This window comes from Nannobrachium achirus, assembly GCF_963921795.1.
Source record: "Nannobrachium achirus genome assembly, chromosome: 18".
Classification (NCBI taxonomy): domain Eukaryota; kingdom Metazoa; phylum Chordata; class Actinopteri; order Myctophiformes; family Myctophidae; genus Nannobrachium; species Nannobrachium achirus.
In genome coordinates this window covers 31,406,772-31,431,629 of record NC_137825.1, presented here as the reverse complement: position 1 = coordinate 31,431,629, position 24,858 = coordinate 31,406,772, and the positions used below count along the sequence as shown (strand labels likewise).

At 41.5% G+C, this 24,858-nt stretch overlaps 1 protein-coding gene across 1 annotated transcript in view; it reads right to left on the bottom strand.

Annotated features, from left to right (window-relative positions):
* stxbp4 (syntaxin binding protein 4) overlaps positions 1-24,858 on the bottom strand; it is a gene marked incomplete at both ends in the record, with an annotated part of 71,572 nt that overhangs the window by 9,036 nt on the left and 37,678 nt on the right. The window contains one exon of the mRNA XM_080747346.1: positions 16,999-17,147. Coding sequence (XP_080603472.1) covers positions 16,999-17,147 — 149 coding nt within the window. The remainder of the gene's footprint in view (positions 1-16,998; positions 17,148-24,858) is intronic.

Here is a 24,858-nt window from a genome sequence, read left to right as displayed (position 1 = left end):
AGCAAAAACATTGCATTGCATCTATGCTCATCACGGTCTTGTTTGTAGTAGCAGCCATGATGAATAGTGAAACAACTACAATGCAACAGGCGCTTCTAGATAGTGGCACACCCGGTCTCGCCAAGATCCCGCCTGTAGCTGCCGCTGATCGGTTCGACTGGGCGCGTGGCGGTTTAAGCTCCAACTTAACTTGTGAACTCAATACCGCCCCATCTGTCAGAGTCACGTTAGGTTCCCCCAAAATATTATTATAGTTGGGAACCAACTTTATAATAATCTTCATGCATGTGCGTGTGTGCGTGCATGTACTGTATATGGGTGTGTACAAGACATCAGTGTTTGTGTGTATGTGTTTATGTACATGTACATGTAAGGGACATCCCATGTGAATCCTCCCCTTCCCCCAGAGGCCACCAGACAGGAGGCCTCTCTATGACACAATGTGATCGTCTACTGAGACCAGAGGCTCCATGTCTCCACTGATACAAACTCACACACACACACACACACGCACACGCACACACACACACACACACACACACACACACACACACACACACACACACACACACACACACAGCAGCCCTACACTGTGCACCGTACAGTATAAGACATGGGAGCTCACTCCCGTCCCAAGAGCATACAGGGTTGACCGCAAGTAATGTGAACCTTTTACTGTTTGCTCTTCACCACTTAAACCCCAGCATCCGCGCTGTGGAAAGCTTTAGCAAAAAAATTGCTGATCGACTCCACTAGAGTAGCGGTTAGAGTATACTCCTTTGATGCAGAGAGTCGTGGGTTCGAACCCTACTTGGCGTCGACGCCAACAAGCGCATTCAGTCACAACGGGTCTCTGATGCCATATCATACCGTTTCAGGTCTGAGCCAAGCCTCCTGCAGGAGGCACATCTGAAGCCTGTCTTGGACGAGTCTTCAGACGTAAAAATTGATGACTTGATAGACCATTTTTTTAGCCCAATTTAATCGTTATGATTAATTGATTCCTCCCTACATACCGTACATTTCTGTGTGTTGTCAGTCACTGCTGTTTTATGCTACTGGCTCACCTGCCAGCGAGGAGCCCCCACCGGGAGGACATAATGTAGAGCCTCCGTCCTACTGCTGACAGGGACCTCCCCGCCCGGCTACCCTCCCCTGAACAAGGTCGTATTTAGACCTTGCCTGATGAAGGTCTAAATACGACCAAAACGTTGTGATTCCCAATTAAATCCCTTTTTTGCATTTGAAGACGGTGTGCGTGGAGTTCTTTCTTATTCAGAGTGATCTGATCTAAAACCTGGAAAAAAGCTTCTTAAATGGTAAATGGTGCATTTAATTCATGCAATGATGGTTTCTAAAAGAATAAATTTCAATCTCAAGCGAACTACATGCGGTAATTGTGAAAGACGAGGTATATTTCACATTGCACCGCAAATAATATACAGCAAGCAAAGGCTACATATAATAACTAGAAATACTGTTCCTTCGAAACAGTGTGGGCTCGCTTCCAACCCAAAACAATAATAGTAAAAGTGTCAAGTTCCCAGGCAATGCTCTCTTTCATTTTACTGACGTAAAATGGTAATGCAAATACAATGTAGACAAGCAGTGTTATTACATGAACTTAAAGGACCAGGTCACCTTTGGGACAACCAGATCTTATTTTATTGTTGTGTGGGACACGATCAACACAATGTTGAGTTATTTTTTGTGTTCAATCTGTGTTTTTAGATATTTTAGTATTTCAGTATGCTACAACTGGTCATATGATGCATTTTGCATCGTATGATGCATGAGATGATGCAATATCATGCTACAAAGCATCATATGACCAGTTGTAGCATGCTGAAATACTAAAATATCTAAAAACACAGATTGAACACAAGAAATTACTCAGGATTGTGTTGATCGTGTCCCACACAACAATAAAATAAGATCTGGTTGTCCCAGAGGTGACCTGGTCCTTTAACGGTATGGACAATTAAATCAAAATAAAATTAAAATATAATGTGGACGGGTAAACAAACAACAAAAGTTCGAGACCAGTAGCATGTTGGGAACTGAAGTTATGGCTGTTTAAAGCCTGGGAAGAAAGAGGGGGGACCTGTGTGTGTGTGTGTGTGTGTGTGTGTGTGTGTGTGTGTGTCCTCAGGGGTCCCTGAACCACACTTTGCAAACCAGCAAACCACATCAAAGTAATAGTACGCAGATGGTCCTAATATTGACAAGCTTTTTAAAAACAGCAGATCTACAAGATCACAACATGTTGCAATGTCACATTGTAGATCAGCTTCTTACAATTAGACAAAGTATTAAGTGATTCATCTACCGTATGTTTTGTATTAATAATAAAATCTGCAAAGTAACAAGTAACTAAAGCTGCCAAATGCAATTGCAGTGGAGTATAAGTAACAAAAGTGTGAAGTAAAAGTTGGTATACAGTACGGGACATGCTGATCCAAATGCATATAGGATATACTAGGATCCAAATGCAGACAGGCTGCAATTCATGGCTTTTAAAGTGTTTGGGGTGTGGTTTTGCCAGGTGGGTCCACTTCGGTTGATCGTCTGATTTGGAAATGCATCGGTTGTGATATCTCCCTGACAACCAACAACAACCACACAGAGTGTCCCTGCGGGTTCTAGGATATATACTGTAAATCCCATCGCCCGGGAACCTTATTCTTTTTAAGTTACATTTCTAAAACACTACAAAACATGTGTCAAAGACAAATACAAGCAAACGTCTCCACAGTAACACAGTAACAGTTGTTTGTGTGTGTGTGTGTGTGTGTGTGTGTGTGTGTGTGTGCGTGCGTGCGTGCGTGCGTGTTAATAATTATTATTATTATTAATAATAAAATCTGCAAAATAACAAGTAACTGAAGCTGTCAAATGCTGTATGTATAGTAGAGTATAAGTCAAGTCAAGTCAAGTCAAGTCAAATTTATTTGTATAGCACATTTAAAAACAACAACCGTTGACCCAAAGTGCTTTCCAGAGGCAAGAAATAAAATAAAAATAAAAACAGTTTTCAAAGCAATTATACAGAACATGTGAAACCAAAGCAACATCAATAAAAACAAGAAAAAACAGTTCAAGCAACACCAAAAACATAAAATCATACTATATTAAAAGCAAGGGTAAAAAGGTGGGTCTTCAAATTTGATTTAAAAATTGCAATGGAGGGGCTGACTTTTATGTGAAGTGGGAGATTGTTCCAAAGTCTTGGTGCGGCTACTGAGAAAGCCCGATCACCTTTTGTTACTAGATTTGACGGGGGGACTTGGAGGAGTTTCTGGGTGGATGACCTGAGTGACCTAGAAGCGGGGGGATAGTTTATAATGTCAGAGAGGTAAGAGGGGGCCAGTCCGTTAAGAGCTTTAAAAACAAATAACAGAACTTTAAAATCTACTCTGAACTTTACGGGTAACCAGTGGAGTTTAATCAGTGCAGGGGTGATGTGTTCCCGTTTCCTTGTTCCGGTTATCAGTCTGGCAGCAGCATTTTGGACCATCTGTAAGCGGTGGATGGTGGACTGGGGCAGTCCCAGATATAAAGAATTACAGTAATCTAAACGAGAGGTGATAAAAGCATGTGTTAAAGTGACAAGATCTGTGTGCGTTAAAATGGGTTTTAATTTGGCAATGGTTCTGAGCTGATAAAAACTACCCTTTACAACAGTGCTTATTTGTTTATTAAAATTAAGGTTTGTATCAAAAAAGACGCCTAGATTTTTTATTGAACTGTTAAAATTTGGTTGGAGAGGGCCGAGTGCTTGGGTGAGACGGGTGGTTGAGGTTTGAGGGCCAAATATAATTACATCAGTTTTATTTTCATTTAACTGGAGGTAGTTGGTTGCCATCCAGTTTTTAATAAGTAACAAAAATGGAAATTAGAGTAAAAGTACCTAAAAATTGTACTGTAGGTACAAGTACTTGTATATACTTGAGTAAATGTACTTGGTTACTTTGCAGCACCACAGAACAGCCAATGACAGACAGGCCTTTAATCACAGCTGTGTCAATCATTAGAGTGGAGAGGGACATTTATAGACACTTATAGTTTTAACTCAGAATATATACATCACATAGCTTATATATTTGGATCAAATCAGAGAGCAGACCTGTGTGAACGCATTGATATAGATAGCATATCTGAAGTGTGAACATTACAGCCACAGCGCCTTAACATAAACATGGGTCCCTTTCCTCTGTCTACACTCTCTCCCCACTCACTAAACCCATTGGAAATGCATTGGGTGCTTAAAGTTAAACATTTTTATTTTTTTATAATTATACTACAAAACATTTCAAAAAGAAAAATACAAGCACACGTGTCCTCAGTAAGCTGAACACATAAAAATTTGAATGGTGTTGAAAGGTGTAAGCGTTTAGGAGATGAATCGCGCCAAAGTTTTGAGGAGATACTGACTAGTATAGTATAGTATAGTATATAAATAATGAAGATAACATACGTGTGCTCGCCTTCCAGGCGAGCCCACAATTAAACAAAACGTTCTGAATGAAAAAATGCAGAGCATAAAATTCCACTTCCAATTAGATTTAAAAAACACGTTTTGTTTTTGTGCCATCATGTGATGTTCACTGTATCCTGAGGACAGATGCATGTACTGTCTGTACTACAGGGAAGGATATTGGAGAAGACAGCATGTGCGTACAAGCGTGTGTGTGTGTGTGTGTGTCTGAGTGTACATACGTATATGCAAATATATTTCCTAGTCTACAAACCACAACAACAACATACAGCGTGTCCTGTTCTGTCCCTAAAGACAGCGCTCACATGTGTGTACATGTACGTATGTATGTGTGAATGTGTGAATGTGTGTGTGTGTGTGTGTGTGTGTGTGTGTGTGTGTGTGTGTGTGTGTGTGTGTGTGTGTGTGTGTGTGTGTGTGTGTGTTGTGCTGTGCTGTGCGCGTGTGTGTGCGTGCGTGCGTGCTGCTCTGGTCCTGAGTCACTCTGACCGGCACGTGGCTGACTGACAGTGCGCTTTAGTGCACAGCTGATCGCCTCGCTGCACCAAAACACTGCTGACACACGTGTGTGTGTGTGTGTGTGTGTGTGTGTGTGTGTGTGTGTGTGTGTATGACACACACCCCACATGAGATCGGAGAAAGAGATGAGAGTGGTCTGTTGGACCGTGTGTGTATGCGTGTGTGTGTGTGTGTGTGTGTGTGTGTGTGTGTGTGTGTGTGTGTGTGTGTGTGTGTGTGTGTGTGTGTGTGTGTGTGTGTGTGTGTGTGTGTGTGTACTGATATTACTAGGCTTGTGAGGGTCAAATGTCCTCACAGGTACAGTAGAAGTCCTGACGTCACTCACTCGTCCCCGCAGGGGTCTCCGAAGTTTTTTCTCATTTTAGAATCATCTCATTGTGGTCCAAAAATAAACAAACTCTCTATATCTGCGATATTGTCAAGGGAGGTGGTTCTGTATCGTTTATAATAGTCAGTCACTCATATTTGACACATTCTGTTTCTGTCAAAAATGTAACTCATTCGGTAGTATAAGTAAGCAGTAACATTAGCGGTTTCTGGCCATCAGTTGATTCTTCATATCCATATGAGTCAAACCGCCGGGATCATTTGTTTATTTTTGGAACAGTTTGAAGTGAGCGGTGCATTTGAGCAGTTCATTTCATTAAGCTATACCGTGTTTGTGTGTGTGTGTGTGTGTGTGTGTGTGTGTGTGTGTGTGTGTGTGTGTGTGTGTGTGTGTGTGTGTGTGTGTGTGTGTGTGTGTGCGCGCGAGTGCGTGGGCTTGTGTAGCAGTTCATGTCATTAAGCCAGGGGTTCTCAAACTGCCTTATACTGTACCAGAACCCCATATTATGAGGGGTATTTTTCGGCAACCCCATCAGGCTTAGTTTAGAGGTTTGGTTTTGTTTTTTGGAGGTTTTGGGGTTAGGGTTATTGTCGTTATGCCTGATTTAAACTTACTTTCATTTATATATTTACAAAATGTAAAAATCGTATAACTTTAATTTGTGCATGGGTGTCATGCACAAAAAAATACCGTTCTAACAAGCTCACAATGTTGTGAGCTTGTAGATCAGGTATTTTCAGCTTTACAGGAAATTAAATAGATAAAATTGCCTTCCTAAAAGGTTGATGTCCTGAAGAGTGTAATACAAACGTGTGTGTGTGTGCTCGAGCGTGTGTGTGTGCACATTTATGTCCAGGTGTTGACGCACAAATAAAAACTATGACTCAGCCAGATCGCATTTATAATGCTCCAAGCGCCAATCACACACACACACACACACACACACACACACACACACACACACACACACACACACACACACACACACACACACACACACACACACACACACTAGGAAGCACATGGTGAAAACGTGAGTGTGTTTTGCAGTGACACGAGGTGCACTCTCAGACCCTATCTATGTCCGTCTAAATCCATCTCCCAGCTAGCATTTCCTGTCCACTCTCTATTCTTCTCGTCTTTTTGAGCGGTGGTCACACCGTCTCCATAGAGTGGCCGTGTGTGTATCCGTGTATGTGTGTATGTGTCCGTGTATGTGGGTGGGTCTGTATGTAGCCTGCCCTACAGTACCTTTTATGACCACACATGTTAAGGGAGGGGCGCTGTTTTCAGGCCAGGCACACACACACAGACGCGCACACACACACACACACACACACACACACACAGGGGGGAGGGGGGGGGGGGGGGGTTGGTGGGTAAGAGGGTGCTGTTGAGACTAGCCTGGGGGGGGGGGGGTGACAGAATTCATAGATCTAGAACACATAGAATTCATAGATATAGAACACAGAATATGTACAGTACAGTACAGTTAGGTACAGTAGAGTACAGTAAACCACCGCTCAGTTCACACGGGTGTGATTTTTAAAACCCTTTTCCTTCATTTAGCTCTCTTAAAATGTACTGTATTATATCGGTTCAATGAATAGTGTGTTTCTTTCTCGCATCGTTTCAGCCTCTCTGTCTCTGCTCTGTATGGTACAGTATGTCTGATAACTCTGCATGTCCGTCTGTCTTTTTGTCACAGTGCAGTTGGTATAGGCGTGGAGGAAACTGCTGTTGATACAGTAAACAACATGTTAATAAGCATTATTTATTTTGTTTACTCACATATTCTATTGTATAGGAGTCAATGTTGCTACAGCAACCAAAAAAAAGAAATTAACCAAAAAAAAAGAAATGAAATACAAATACAAATACAAATTAAAAAATAAATGTTACTTTGGAATTCATAAAATTGTCCCTCATAAGTACATAGTAAAACAAACGTGTGTGTGTGTGTGTGTGTGTGTGTGTGTGTGTGTGTGTGTGTGTGTGTGTGTGTGTGTGTGTGTGTGTGTGTGTGTGTGTGTGTGTACTTATATTACTAGGCTTGTGAGGGTCAAATGTCCTCACAGGTACAGTAGAAGTCCTGACGTCACTCGCTCATCCCCGCAGGGGTCGCCGAAGTTTTTCCTCATTTTAGAATCATCTCATTGTGGTCCAAAAATAAACAAACTGTCTCTGCGATATTGTCAAGGGAGGTGGATCTGTATCGTGTATGATAGTCAGTCACTAATATTTGAGTCTGTTTCTGTCAAAAATGTAACTCATTCAGCTGCAGTAACATTAGCGGTTTCTGGCCATCAGTTGATTCTTCATATCAAACCGCCGGGATCATTTGTTTATTTTTGGAACAGTTTGAAGTGAGCGGTGCATTTGAGCAGTTAATTCCATTAAGCTATACCGTGTGTGTGTGTGTGTGTGTGTGTGTGTGTGTGTGTGTGTGTGTGTGTGTGTGTGTGTGTGTGTGTGTGTGTGTGTGTGTGTGTGCTCGAGCGTGTGTGTGTGTGCACATTTATGTCCAGGTAAAAACTATGACTCAGCCAGATCGCATTTATAATGCTCCCAGCGCCAATCACACACACACACACACACACACACACACACACACACACACACACACACACACACACACACACTAGGAAGCACATGGTGAAAACGTGAGTGTGTTTTGCAGTGACACGAGGTGCACTCTCAGACCCTATCTATGTCCGTCTAAATCCATCTCCCAGCTAGCATTTCCTGTCCACTCTCTATTCTTCTCGTCTTTTTTAAAACCCTTTTCCTTCATTTAGCTCTCTTAAAATGTACTGTATTATATCGGTTCAATGAATAGTGTGTTTCTTTCTCGCATCGTTTCAGCCTCTCTGTCTCTGCTCTGTATGGTACAGTATGTCTGATAACTCTGCATGTCCGTCTGTCTTTTTGTCACAGTGCAGTTGGTATAGGCGTGGAGGAAACTGCTGTTGATACAGTAAACAACAGCATTATTTTGTTTACTAACATATTCTATTGTATAGGAGTCAATGTTGCTACAGCAACCAAAAAAAAGAAACTAACCAAAAAAAAGAAATTAAATACAAATACAAATTAAAAAATAAATGTTACTTTGGAATTCATAAAATTGTCCCTCATAAGTACATAGTAAAACAAACTTGTGTGTGTGTGTGTGTGTGTGTGTGTGTGTGTGTGTGTGTGTGTGTGTGTGTGTGTGTGTGTGTGTGTGTGTGTGTGTGTGTGTGTGTGTGTGTGTGTGTGTGTACTTATATTACTAGGCTTGTGAGGGTCAAATGTCCTCACAGGTACAGTAGAAGTCCTGACGTCACTCGCTCATCCCCGCATGCAGGGGTCGCCGAAGTTTTTCCTCATTTTAGAATCATCTCATTGTGGTCCAAAAATAAACAAACTGTCTCTGCGATATTGTCAAGGGAGGTGGATCTGTATCGTTTATGATAGTCAGTCACTAATATTTGAGTCTGTTTCTGTCAAAAATGTAACTCATTCAGCTGCAGTAACATTAGCGGTTTCTGGCCATCAGTTGATTCTTCATATCAAACCGCCGGGATCATTTGTTTATTTTTGGAACAGTTTGAAGTGAGCGGTGCATTTGAGCAGTTAATTTCATTAAGCTGTGTGTGTGTGTGTGTGTGTGTGTGTGTGTGTGTGTGTGTGTGTGTGTGTGTGTGTGTGTGTGTGTGTGTGTGTGTGTGTGTGTGTGTGTGTGCGCGCGTGTGCATGCGTGGGCGTGTGTAGCAGTTCATGTCATTAAGCCAGGGGTTCTCAAACTGCCTTATACTGTACCAGAACCCCATATTATGAGGGGTATTTTTCGGCAACCCCATCAGGCTTAGTTTAGAGGTTTGGTTTTTTGGAGGTTTTGGGGTTAGGGTTATTGTCGTTATTAACGTAAAACCTTAATTTGTGCATGTGCGTCATGCACAAAAAAATACCGCTCTAACAAGCTCACAATGTTGTGAGCTTGTAGATCAGGTATTTTCAGCTTTACAGGAAATTAAATAGATAAAATTGCCTTCCTAAAAGGTTGATGTTCTCACGAGTGTAGTAATACAAACGTGTGTGTGTGTGTGTGTGTGCTCGAGCGTGTGTGTGTGTGCACATTTATGTCCAGGTGTTGACGCACAAATAAAAACTATGACTCAGCCAGATCGCATTTATAATGCTCCAAGCACCAATCACACACACACACACACACACACACACACACACACACACACACACACACACACAAACACAGACACACACACACACACACACACACACACACACTAGGAAGCACATGGTGAAAACGTGAGTGTGTTTTGCAGTGACACGAGGTGCACTCTCAGACCCTATCTATGTCCGTCTAAATCCATCTCCCAGCTAGCATTTCCTGTCCACTCTCTATTCTTCTCGTCTTTTTTAAAACCCTTTTCCTTCATTTAGCTCTCTTAAAATGTACTGTATTATATCGGTTCAATGAATGGTGTGTTTCTTTCTCGCATCGTTTCAGCCTCTCTGTCTCTGCTCTGTATGGTACAGTATGTCTGAGGGTACAGTATGTCTGTCTGTGTGTGTGTGTGTGTGTGTGTGTGTGTGCATGAGTTGGTTTTATGGTTATAAAAGATTTTTAGAGATACAATTAACAAAATATTCTGGTTAGGGTTAGGGTTTGGTTACGATGGAATCCATAAAATTGGCCCTCATAAGTACATAGTAAAACAAACGTTTGTGTGTGTGCGTGCGTGCGTGCGTGCGTGCGTGCGTGCGTTCGTTCGTGTGCGTGTGTGTACGTGTGGCTGGGTGGCAACGTGCGTGCATGCGTGTGTTCATGCATGCATGTGTGTGAATGTTCATGAGAGCACAGAGATACAGGCGTGTTGGTTTAGACTTGTCAGCTTTTGTCAGTGTCTTACTAAACACAACAAGGCTAGCCAGAGGAGAATCATGTCAAGTGTTTAGCTTCCAGGGGAGTGGTGAGAAGAAGCGGAAAAAGAACATAGTCATTTCATGACACACTTTGGCCATTACTTTACATGACATGTATTTTTGGTTGCCACTCACTTAAGCAAGGCCGGAAAGTTTTCCGTGACCTTGTTATCCTCCCCAGTGTGTTACTAACAAGGCTGCTTCTAATTAGCACGCTTTTCATCTCCATTTATCACCATCGTTCAAATCAAATCAAACCATATTATTTTCATATTTTTATTCAATTAAACAATCAGAGATTGACCAAAGTGCTGTGCAAGATAAAAACTAAAACATCAACATTACATAACACACACATAGCAATTTGATTAGATGTGATTAAAAGATAGGAAAATAAGTCAGTCTTAAAGCTGTATTATGTAACTTGGTGAATAAAATGTTATTCTGTGAAATCTGAATGGTAGAGTGTGTTAATACAATATTATACAACAGGTAGTCAGGCTCTCAATGGAAAACAGGCTCTCCAACCGTGCATATAACGAGCACAGATGCACTGTCTCTCATCAAGTAGCCTAAAGAAATCAGCTGCGTTGGTCACGAAAGACAGCAAGCGCGCCTCTCTCCCCACACTATGCTAGGCGGCTGGCTAGTGGTTTTCATGTAACGTTCAGGGACATAGTATTGCTTAATCGTCGTTGTCGGGTGGAAACGTTCTATGTCCAAAAGCGTTTGTTTTGTATTTATCATTTAAAAAATGAACTAAACTAGTGAATACAGCAGATCTACAAGCACACAACGCAGAGCCGTTGCTTGTAGATCTGTAGTTTTCTCTAGTGTTGTGTGACGGCCTTGTATGATGAAGCAGGGCTTTACTTAGCGAAGAAACTTACACATTTTAAACTTGAAGATACAAGGTTTCTGCCCAACAGTGACGATATAATGTATACAACTGGGGTCGCTGTGTATCGAGACATTTAGATCGTGTCAATGGTAATGTCTCATCTACCTTATAGCCTCGGAAACCCAGGCTTTTATTTTGGCGATAGGAAGAAAAATAAAAGCCTGGGGTAACCTGTTATAATTTCTGGCATAGGAAGTGGGAGGTGGGCCATGGTCGGTGAATCCGCCCCCTCTAGACCAAAATCAGCCTGCGTTAGGGGAGGCTACATCTACCCCTAGACACAGGATCTGACACAATGGACCTGATGGTTAATTAAATGTATCCCCTGAGCAAGCAGGCAGGCTCTATTAGCTCTATGGTAGAAATGTCAGCAGTTTAGCACAAAACCCGGTTCAAAACCGGGGTTGAAGCGGAGAGTTGCATATCGTCGTTGTCGGGTGGAAACCTTGTATGTCCAAAACCGTTTGTTTTGTATTTATCATTTTTAAAATGATTTTAACTAGTGAAAACAGCTGATCTACAAGCACACAACGCCGAGGCGCCGTGTTGTTTTCACTTCTTTTGTGCAATGGCCTTGTATGATGAAAGTGAAGCAGTGCTTTGTCTTGTACAAATGTACAAATTAGAAATTTGGAGATACAAGGTTTCTGCCCGACAGAGACGATATAGTGCTGCTTTAAGTATTCAAAAAATATCTTATTCAAATAAAATAAAATAAAATGTAAATATTTAATGAGTACAAATTACAAGGTACAAAAAAAACTATAAGCTCTCAAGCTCAAGCGGTTGTGAGCAAGAGGTTAATTCATATCATGCACTTTTTCCCCTTCCTAGGAATTCTGTGGAGTCAAAAGAATAATATTTGCCTTGAAAGTATCCAAAACTACAAATACTCAAGTAAAGTATGGGTACTCAAAACATTAAGTATAGTACACTCGGACTCTTTAGAGTAGTGGTTCTAAATGTGGGGTCCGCAGGGACCCCCAGGAGTCCTCGAGGGGGTTCCAGAGGGGTTAAACACTTGTATTACAATTTAATCATACATGTATCTGCTCTCTGCTCACAGCACACGTTGTGAGCTTGAAGATCTGAAGATCTTATATTTTCAAAAAATGTTGACGAATGTTGACAGCTCTCTTATATCAATTTGGGGTCGTTCCTTGACATGAAAGTGTTCGAGGACCTCTGTTTTAGAGAGTAAACAAACCAACATACAGTACAAGCACTGTGAGACGTTGTGAGCGTGTACATCTGCTACTGTATGTATCATCTGCACAAATACATTTTTGAAAAATATTAAAGTAGCGCGCAACATAAACCACAACAAGACAAATTCATGATTTAGATTTTGTGGCAGCAAACAGACTGTCTACAGGCAGGTGGACAGACACTGACAGACAGACATAGTTTATAAAATACAAAAGACCAAACTGTCGTCTCTCTCTTAGTCCCCTGCCTGTTGCCATGGGAACTGGATGTAACCAAGGACTGTAAACTTCCTCTCTCTCTCTCTCCATTGAATCTTGACCATCAGGTACAAATCCTGTGTCTAGGTGAGACATGACCTTTGACCTGATCTAAATGACAAAATATACAGCCACCCCAATTGTATGGGTTATATTGTATCAACATACTCTACCAAACAGATTGGACAAAATTAAATTTTACATTGTGCCACTTTGAGTACAGTATTTTTGGTCCAAAAAAAGGCCCAATCAAAATACACTGCTTTTACTACGTGCTAAAATCATCCCTGCCCCTCATTATCATACGACAGCCGCTGTGGGCTTGGCTAACGCAAACGCACATGTATGACTGTGTGACACCCCATTCACACACTGATCTAAGGTGTGTGTGAGTGTGTGTGTGCGTGCGTGTGTGCGTGCGTGCCTGCCTGCCTGCCATATGTGGCATACATTTGCATATACGTGAAGTTTTTGGTTTGCATTTACTCTGCACGTATGCCACTGGCCTACTCTGTCCGTGCATGTTTCCTGTCTCTCTCAACAGTCTCTATCAAACATAAGGCTTATGCCCAAATAAATAAAGAAATACGCTACTACAGTGTTATTACATTATTATACAGATGTGCCATTTCAAGTCTTCGTGCTTTACTGCTCTTTTCCTGAACATTTCCAGCAAATGCTCTTTTTCCCCAGGTTTCTTTGCCCATTTTGCCTTCCTAATGTTTATGGAGAATAGAGCTTTTTTGTGCAAATGACAAGAAACCACTCCATTCCCATTGAAAAGCAAAATCCACATTCATAGGTAGATTTAAACTACATGAAAGTATTAAAAATAGCTGATCTACAAGATCTGGAAGCTCCACTGGAAATCTACTGTCTTGCTAATGACAGGACGTGTGAAGTTTTGAAATGGCACATCTGTATGTTTTACTATATTCATGTTATCAGCACACATCTTAGTGTTTTGCCAATTATTTGGGGACCCACTTGCCCCCCCCCCCCCCCCCTAGGAGGGGGCCTAGTATAGACCTCTGGGGGACAAAGTGCATCGGGTTTAAGTGGTTTAAGGATGCTGAGACCCGGTCCCTTATCACATGTTGCTCCGTTGAATAACAGGTGGTGTGTGTGTGGTTATATAAAGAGGAGTGGTACATCAATAGGTAAGCTGTATGGAACCACGTATCCAGGCAACACCAGCTTTAACACTATGAGACAGAGGTGATCTTAACCAAGGTATGGTTCGTGCACACGCACTTACGCACACACACACACACACACGCGTGTACACACACACACACACACACACACACACACACACACACACACACACACACACACACACACACACACACACACACACACACACACGCACACACACACACACACACACACACACACACACACACACACACACACACACACACACACACACACACACAGCGGGAGCCCATAATCTCCCTGACATCTCACAAGCTGTGAGACCTGAATCGGATTGACCTACTTATCTCTCTCTCCACCTCTCTATGTGTGAGCTTGTAGATCGATATCGAGTCAGACAGTCACTATTTGTCATCATGACAAAGTCAATAGATCTTAAGTGGTTCAACAATTCTACCTCTGACAGCATCTGTGCAGCCAAAATACACGACTGTAACAAAACTGCAACAACAGCAGCAAGCAAGGTGGGAAAAAATAGAAAAGAAAAGAAAAACAGGGAAAATATGATAAATTGCTGACAAACAGAAATATGTGAGTTTATAGACACAGTTGTACCTAGTTGGTGACTTACTGGATTGTGCTGAAGTGCATTTCTTCAGTTGCTGCTGTACTGTTGTTTCATTGTGTTGCTGTCGGGCAGAAACTTCTTCGTGTTATTTATTTGGTAAATTAACGCCCTACGTGATCACACTACACTACAGCATCAAAAGTAGCAGATCTTTTCAGCAGCAATGCTTTTCAATGAACCACTTACGGGCAAGATCACACTGGAAGTTTAATTCTACCTGATTCTGCCAATGCTTTTCAATGGGATTTTTTTTAGCATAAATCTGCAGATGGCAGCAAACTGCTCCATTCCCATTGAAATGCATTGGCAGAATCCGCCCTCATAGAATTAAAGTGCGTAGTTTATTTTGTTTTGTTGTAAAGCCACTTTGGGTACAGAGAAAAGCACATAATTCAATGTATTATATGATCAAGTAGGGCGTTAATTGACCAAAAGAAAATCGCACCTGTGCATATCAAACACGACACACGTGCACCGCTTAAAAATACAAAAACCTTTCTGCCCTGACAGCAACGATATGTCTTAGACGTTACAGGTGCACATGGCAGTCACAACGTGGATCTCCAGTCCAGATTCACAGGAGCTTGTCGTTTTTGAATTCCCTTTGGGACTCAGCGAAGTGCAGCAGCAGATGAACTCTAGTCCCAGCAGACTTTCTAGTGTCTAAAATCGGCTGTGAGACTCAAGTCTGGAGGCAGGCCATGCAATTTCCGACATGATTTATGAAAACAGCCAGCAGCACGTACACTGTACTGTATATACAGTATAATCACACAAACCAGCAGCAAATACACAAAGAACATTTTAAAGTATGTACTGAACATAAGCACAACTTTGAGGTACTTTTACTTTACTTTTTTTTATACTTCATACTTCTACTCCACTACATCAAGAGGCAAATATTGTACTTTTCACTCCACAGAAATTACTTTTCAGATTATTAATAAATCATACATCAACCTCATAAGCCATATTTGCACTTTAAGCTATTTGAAAATAACATCACTTTATATTATTATAATCTTTTACCCAGGGGAGGTTCGCTGTGGACAAATGATCTCTTTCAGGAACACTCACACACATTAAAACCTGTGAGCTGACCAGTCTAGAACGCGACCAGTCCAGTTGTTGGCCACGGCTTGTGATTTTCAGGCCATGACCAAAATAATCATATTTGAACTGGGGGGACCCCCCCCCCACCCTGACAAGCACATGGAATTGTAGGCATTGCATTTAGTTTGACCCGGTTCCACAGATAAATATTGTGAAAATAGCCAAACCACACGCTCAATAGGCATACCATAAATACAGTATGGTATTGCTACTTTTACTTCTTCTACCACTGCTATTGGTATAGAGTATAGACACCACTTTTTCTTGCTAGCTGACAGGTGAAGCCGGCCTGGTGTCAGCTGGTTAGTGTGTTTGTATTCATGCTGCTGGCTGTTTTTAGAAACAGTGTCTAGGAAATGCTCTACTGTCTGCATGCAGACCAGATGATTAGAGATACTAATGTACATACAGTCTGTCTGGCAGACAGCTGGACAGGCATGCAGTAGAAAGTGAGACACCAACAGTACAATGCCAAGCTTGTAGATCTGATTTGCAAATGTGATTCCTACCCAGCGACATGACAGCACAGAAAGAGAGGGGGGGGGGACTGGGGTAGAGGGGAACTGTGGCATCCAGGAAATACATCAGCCATTTCCTGTTGATGTCTGCAGTGTTGGCTGGAGTCGGGGCCTGACGCGACACACATGGGGGGTGGGGGTGTGAGGGGGGGTCTCTGGATCAGAGGGCACGAGGACAAGAGGCGGCCTCTCGGAAGGCAGGTAGACGAGATTTTCAACAGGTTGGAGATGCAATTAGGGGGACATTAAGATGCAAAGAAACAGGAAGAGGGAATGGAAGAGGTAGGGAGGCTAATAGTGCAGCAATCTGGCTAGCCATCGTCAAAGAAAAGTTCCTTTTCATATTCTGTTCTTGAGAGATTAATAGCGCAGAGACTGAATGGCTGATCCTCAAAATATTATTCTGCCCCCCCCCCCCCCCTCTGTTAATATACCTTTTGTTGCTGTTATCAATAATAATAATCTTTATTGTCCCCAAAGGGATATTTGTCTTCACAAGTCTGTTCGAAAACAGCAACTAGAACAACACATAACAATGAAACACAAAACAACATATCACAAAGACAAAACATGAGGTCCCCACTGTACACAGAAAACCATCCTATCGACGGGGGCGGGGCAGTTTGTTTAGAGCAGCAATGGCTGAGGGGATAAAACTCACGCTAAAATGAACCTTTGTCCACCTCATCTTCACCCCGATGGCATGAGGTCGAAGTAGTGATACAGTGGATGATCAGTGTAATTTGCTATTGAAAGTGCTAAGCGTGTGATGGCCTTATTGTTCACATCAGAAAGTATGGGTGTGGGAGGTCCGATGATCTGAAGTGAAATAAGGTAGTCGACGTCTCGACGAACATTTTTCGTCATCATTTTAGTCAACGACATAAACACTTGGTTGACATCAAGAAATAAATAAAACGATGAAGAATCAGTGACTTACAGTCGGCGTCCCGGATGGCTCGGACTGACTTGGACAGATCCTTGGCCTCTTGGGCCAGCATGGAGCTGGTCCAGGGACCCCTCTGGTGGCGTCCTCCAGGGGCCGCCAGGCCCTGGGACAAACCCCCACCCACCTTCACATCCCCGCAGCTGCATGGGGGGAGAGAGAGAGAGAGAGAGAGAGAGAGAGAGAGAGAGAGAGAGAGAGAGAGAGAGCAGGAGGTAGCAGTCAGTCTACCGTACTGTAGGGTTTGTTGTGGATTTAGTTGACCCTACATGTTGTCCAAAACAAAACAAAAATATATGATTGTACAGATCCTTCTCAAAAAATTAGAATATTGTGTAAAAGTTCATTTTCTTCTGTAATATAATAGATTTTTTTAAACTTTCATATATTTTAGATTCATTGTGCATGCAGTGAAATATTCAATAGCCCTTTTTGTTTTAATTTGGATTTTTGAGCGGTGGTCACACCGCCTCCTATACGTGGCCGTGTGTGTGGGTATGTATGCGTACGTCCGGCCGTGTATGTAGCCTGGCAGTACCTTTTCTGACCACACATGTTAAGGGAGGGGCGCTGTTGTTCACACACACACACACACACACACACACACACACACACACACACACACACACACACACACACACACACACACACACACACACAGGGGGGAAGTGTGGGTCAGCAAGTCGGATGGATGGATGGATGATGGATTGATGATGGAGGCCAGGCACACACACACACACGCGCGCACACACACACACACACACACACACACACACACACACACACACACACACACACACACACACACACACACAGGGGGGAAGGGGGGAGGGGGGGGGTGGTGGGTAAGAGGGTGCTGTTGAGACTAGCCTGGGGGGGGGGGGGGGGAGACACCACCGCTCAGTTCACACGGGTGTGATTTTTATGGTATACAGCTCATGAAAATCAAAAACCCATATCTCAAAATATTAGAATATTCCACACGACCACTCAAATTAACCGATTTAGTGCCATTCCCGAGAATACTCGTGAAAAGTACTCGAGTACCCAGAGTGCCGATCCCGAGTATACTCGCGAAAAGTACTCTATTACTGTAACGGCGGTACAGTAATCCTACCCTGTTGGTGCCCGGAACGTCCTGAGTCGATCGCCGGAGCCGATACATCATCATCACGGATCCACGAGCACAAAATAGTAATCCCATAACATTGAGGCAGACGGGGAATCTCATCTTTAATGTCCATTATCTCCAAACAACACTTTCAAAGCGAAGGATTGCAATAGATGCTCGCTTATAAAACACATGTTGAAAAGCTCCGATCGGCCATTACATAACACCACGTTGACATGACCGCTTCCTGTGAATGACGCGATGACGTCAGACCGGAAGTGTTAAAGCTATGGACTTCTGGCCTTCAAAATAAGAGACTGGCCGTTTATGGAGCCAGCGAGAGGCACTCTGGACATTTTAATCCGTTAATTTCTGGGGCACAAAATGGGTGTTAAGCATTTATAATACAGAAATGTCAAAGTTCTGAAAGGTTATGTCAATTTATGCACTCAGTACTTGGTATGGAATACTTTTGAACAAATTCCTTCATCAATGGGGCGTGGCATGAAGGTGGTCAGCCTGTGGTACTACTGAGGTGTTATGGAAGCCCAGGTTTGCTTTGATAGAGGCCTTAAGTTCATCTGTGTGGTTGAGTCTGATGTCTCTCATCTTCCTCTTGACAACACAACACAGATTCTCTGTGGGGTTCAGGTCAGGCCAGTTTGCTGGTCAGTTAAGGCCAGTAATACCATGGTCAGTACACCAGTTACTAGTAGTTTTGGCTCTGTGGGCAGGTGCCAAGTGCTTCTGGATAAAATCAATTATCATCTCAATAAAGCTTTTCAATCTACGGAAGCATTAAGTGCTCTAAAATCCCCGGGTAGATGACTGTCTTGACTCTGAACTTGATAAAACACAATGTGGGCAAAACCAGCATTGCAATGTATTGCAGGTGTTGGTCCACTGTGTTTCATCAAGTTCAGAGTCAAGACAGCCATCTACCTGGGGATTTTAGAGCACTTTGCACTTCTGTAGGTTGACAAGCTTTATGGAGATGATGATTTCCTTTAGCCAGAAGCACTTGGCACCTGCCCACAGAGCCAAAACTACTAGTAACTGGTGTACTGACCATGGTATTACTGGCCTTAACTGACCAGCAAACTGGCCTGACCTGAAACCCACAGAGAATCTGTGTTGTGTTGTCAAGGGGAAGATGAGAGACACCAGACTCAACCACACAGATGAGCTTTAGGCCTCAATCAATCAAACCTGGGCTTCCATAACACCTCAACAGTACCACAGGCTGACCACCTTCATGCCACGCCCCATTGATGAAGGAATTTGTTCAAAAGTATTCCATACCAAGTACTGAGTGCATAAATTAACATAACCTTTCAGAACTTTGACATTTCTGTATTATAAATGCTTCTTTTGAGTGGTCATGTGGAATATTCTAATATTTTGAGATATGGATTTTTGATTTTCATGAGCTGTATGCCATAAAAATCCAAATTAAAACAAAAAAAGCTTTTGAATATTTCACTTCATGCACAATGAATCTAAAATATATGAAAGTTTTAAAAAATCTATTTTGTCACAGAAGAAAATGAACTTTTACACAATATTCTAATTTTTTGAGAAGGATCTGTATACTAAAACTATGACGAAAAATGTTCATCAATTAACTTTTTTTCACTGCCAAAAAATAAATAAAAGTAGGGGAGAGAACTAAAACAAGTCATTTTATGTATAGTTGCGCTCCAGTGTTGCGCTCTGAAAATAGCAGATCTACAAGCTCACAACAACGCGTTGTGCTGCACCGTTGTGAGCTGTTAGATCTGCTATTTTCAGCGTGCAACCAAGTGTAAAATCAGGCATTACAACGCCACCAAGGCCTGCAAAAATGTGTTTTGTCGACAGTTTTGTCAACTGTAGATTTAATCGACTAAATTCTTATATTTAACTAGACTAACTAAAAGGCATTTCATTCAAAAGACGTTGACTAAATCAAAATTAGCTGTCAAAATAAACACTGGTCCAAAACAAAAGAGTCTCCTTTGTCTAACTAAGGGTGGTGAGTGATGGTTAAGTTGAGAAACGCAGAGTGAATTTTGACAGCAATCCAGCAATTTGTGATTTCGTTTAATTGAGTCTTTTGAATAACATTCCACTTAGTTTTAGTCATATTTCAGTCACCTGAAATGTTTTAGTTTGATCACGCTTTGACATCACTGTGATATCAGTTGATTCTTCTTATCCATATGAAACAAACCGCCAAGATCGTTTGTTTATTTTTGGAACACAGTTCTTATTTGATGCGATATTTTAAAAAAAGTCTATGGGAATTCAGAATGGGGAAAGAAACAGCAACCCAGGTAGGATGTGTAAATTATGTCAGACTTCAGTGCTCTCTATACTGCTGCATTATTGGACATACCAGAAGATATGAGACATGGTAAAGAACAGAATGAGTAAGAACATGACGTGCATCTTGTCTCGTTGTGCAAAAATCAGTGGTTCTGGCCATGGCGTCAACTGCTTTAGTGTATCAGCAGGCAGGTGAGATTGATTCAATACATTTACCGGGTCAAGCAGATAATTATGTTGTGACGTTTTTCAGGCCAAAGAGGGAGATAAAGAGAGAAAGCCTTAACCATGCAACTTGATAAGAGGATTTCAAAGCTAACTCAACATATTTAGCTGATTGACTCATCAATGTATGCTGGCCGTCATGAGCTCACAGTTCGTTGTGAGCTTGTAGATTGTATTAAGAGGCTCATTTTTGTCTTGTTTTAGATTTTGACTAAAATCGTATAAAATAATAGACAATACAAAATAATATTTAGCTAGACTAAAAGTAAAACATTTCAGATGACTAAAAAGAGCACTATCATCAGTGTTGGGTCAGCTGGGAGGGAATCCGTCAAAAAACATCAACTTTGGGCACTTGGTGACAAGTTTTTGATTTTTGGTATGGTGTTAGGTATGGTTATAAGGTTTACAAAAACCATCGCAAACAAGTTGGGCTCGCCCCCTAGTGGTCTGTTTGCGATGAATCAAATATTCAATACATCAGTATATGGTTGAAATCCCAAATAATTGATAAAAGAGATTTTTCAATGGATTCTGTTACTACACACTAAAAACTGCTGGGTAGATTCATCTACCCAAAATCTGAGTAAAAAATGGTTTACCCATTATGGGTTATTATAATGGTGTTTGTATGTATAATGGGTTGTTTTGTACAGCTCATACATTACCCAGCTGCTGAGTAAAATTGTTTTACTCAGTATGGGTAGTTTTAAACTTAAGCTGGTCACCTGGTATGCAAAGCATGCTGGGAAAAGCATTTCTCTAGGTTTTCAGGGATATTTTCTAAGCTTTTGGTAGCTAAAAATGCTAAATGTATCATATCCATGTGTCTGCCTTGGCAAGCTGACTGTCATATGTCAGAATTTCATTTGTCAGTTTTTGAGCCAAAACCCTAACCGTAACTGCTAGGCTGCTAGCTTATGCTTGAGCTCCCTCCCCCTGCTGTTCTGAAAGAGAAGAATTCATGATAAATTTGAGGTTATTATGGTGATCTACTTTAAACTTCTCTGATTATAGCTTTTCAACATTGTTGCATAATTTACAATTATGTACCTTCATGTTGATATTGCTATACTTGGAACAAATTATCTGAGAAAAAAACCCTGAAACAAATCTTATCTTATGTTAATGTTAAATAATATTGGCATGGTCATTTACGATGAGTAAAATATACTTCCCACATGTGGATAAAATATATACTAAATAATAGTGGTTGACCCAGAGTGAGTAAAAAATTCTACCCAGATGTGGTAGAATATCTTACTACGGTGCTGGGTAGAAAGGACCTACCCATTTTGCTGTGTAAGATTTACTACTGTTGGGTAGGTCCAATAGTTACCCAGGGGTGGGTTATAATACAACCCAGATCGGGTTATTTTCAACCCAGCCGTTTTTAGTGTGTATTGGGTATGATAAACAACATACTAAAAGTTTAGGAAAAAATAACTACCGGAAAGCCATCATTTTCAAGATGGCGTCCACGATGGCTGCCGGGAGCTGAAAATGCCTATTTAATGTGTAAAAATTCATATAAAATATGCACTTGGTAACTAGCTTTTACATTTTGACATGGTGTTAGGTATGGGTATAAGGTTTTCAAAAACTATTGCAAACAAGTTGGGCTCACCCCCTAGTGGTCTACAATATACTGACCTATCTAATATTTGATTAATTGCAAACAGACCACTAGGGGGCGAGCCCAAGTTGTTTGCGATGGTTTTTGAAAACCTTATAGCCATACCTAACACCATGCCAAAATTCAAAAACTCTTCACCAAGTGCATATTTTATATGAATTTTTACACATTAAATAGGCATTTTTAGCTCCCGGCAGCCATCGTGGACGCCATCTTGAAAATGATGGCTTTCCGGTAGTTATTTTTTCCTAAACTTTTAGTACGTTGTTTATCATACCCAATAGTAACAGAATCCATTGAAAAATCTCTTTTATCAATTATTTGGGGTTTCAACCATATACTGACAGATCTACTATTGTATTCATTGCAAACAGACCACTAGGGGGCGAGCCCAACTTGTTTGCGATGGTTTTTGAAAACCTTATACCCATACCTAACACCATACCAAAAATCTAAAACTCTTCACCAAGTGCAGATTTATTATGAATTTTTACACATTAAAACCCAGTTTATAGGCATTTTCAGCTCCCGGCAGCCATCGTGGACGCCATCTTGAAAATGGTGCCTTTCCGGTAGATATTTTTTCCTGAATTTTTAGTATGTTGTTTATCATACCCAATAGTAACAGAATCCATTGAAAAATCTCTTTCATCAATTATTTGGGGTTTGAACCATATACTGATGTATCGAATATTTGATTCATTGCAAACCGACCACTAGGGGGCGAGCCCAATTTGTTTGCGATGTTTTTTGAAAACCTTATACCCATACCTAACACCATAGCAAAAATCAAAAACTTGTCACCAAGTGCCCAATATTTACGAATTCCCTCCCAGCTATAAAAAAAAAATGTTTTTAATATAAATTATCTTTGCAGCAAATATTTTGTGGTTTGCCAAAAAATAAAATAATATGTCATTGGCAGTGGTGTAAAGTAACTGCTGTAAGTACATTTACTTTACTTGAGTATTTCCAATTTCCAATACTTTTACTTCTATTCCACTACTAATAGTGTACTTTTATTCCACTACATTTATTTGAAAACTTTAGTTACTAGTTACTCTGCAGATATAAAATTATAATATTATAAAACATACATAAACCACTTTAGCCCTATTTTATAACGTGGCTAGCAGATCTACAAGCTCACAACGCATCGCGACGTGTTGTGACTTTGTAGATCTGCTATTTTCAAACAGTTTGGTACTTTATGTACATTTTGATGCCAAAACTTTCATATAATACTTTTACTCAAATACATTTTGAATTCTGGACTTTTACTTCTAAGGGTGCCCTCACACCAAAGTAACTAAGAGAGTGGAATCCGCGTTCCGCCAATACATTTCAATGAGAGTGAAGCGGTGTGAGGGCCCTCAGACCAAAATACCTATGAGAGTGGAATCCGCGTTCCTCCAATGCATTTCAATGAGCGTTTTTTGCAGAAATCCTCTGCTGGCATGAAACCGCTTCACTCTCATTGAAATGCATTGGCGGAACGCAGATTCCACTCTCATAGGTATTTTGGTGTGAGGGCAGCCTAACAGAGTATTTCTATTTTGCAGTATTGATACTTTAAGGAAAATATGTGAGTAGCCTGCTTTTCCACCACTGGTCATCGGCCATTAGAAGACTCAGCAGTCTCCTACGACTCTTTGAGTCTTCTTCTGACATCAAATTATTGGCTCAGGAATGCGACAAATGAAAACAAGTGAAATGTTTATATATATCGACGTTGTCGGGTGGAAACCTTGTATGTCCAAAGCCGTTTGTTTTGTATTTATCATTTAAAAATTATTTAACTAGTGAAAACAGTTGATCTACAAGCACACAACGCCTCGCACCTGCTGTTTTCACTACTTTTGTGCGACGGCCTTGTATGATGAAGCAGGGCTTTGCTTTGCAAAAAAATTTACAAATTTGAAACTTGGAGATACGAAGTTTCTGCCCGACAGTGACGATATAACTGAGTACTTTTTTGGGGGTGAATACTCCTTTAATGTTTTGAGGAAAATTGTAAAAGCACAATAATAATGCTCTCCTGATGTACAGTACGGCTGTCTGTTCTCTGTGAATGCTCAACAACTGGCCTTGAGAGAGTGTGTGTGCGTGTGCATGCGCGCGTGCATGCGTGCGTGCGTGCGTTTGTGTGTGTGTGTGTGTGTGTGTGTGTGTGTGGATGTGTGTGTGTGTGTGTGACTGTGTGTGCGCGCGTGCATGTGTGTGTGAGAGGTGCTGTGTGTGTGTGTGTGTGTGTGTGTGTGTGTGTGTGTGTGTGTGTGTGTGTGTGTGTGTGTGGGTGTGTGTGTGTGTGTGTGAGAGGTGCTGTGTGTGTGTGTGTGTGTGTGTGTGTGTGTGTGTGTGTGTGTGTGTGGATGCGTGTGTGCGTGTGTGTGTGTGTAGTAGTCCGCATCATCACACAGAAGCCGGGGACGTGGCCATCAAGTGCGAACCCAATCACCTGCTGCCTTGTAGCGAGCCGCTCTGTTGCTGCCCTGCTGTGTGTGATTTGATGTCTATGTTCCAGGCAGCGAAGCGTGCCCTAGAAACACTGCTGGGAGAGTAACCAGGTACTCAA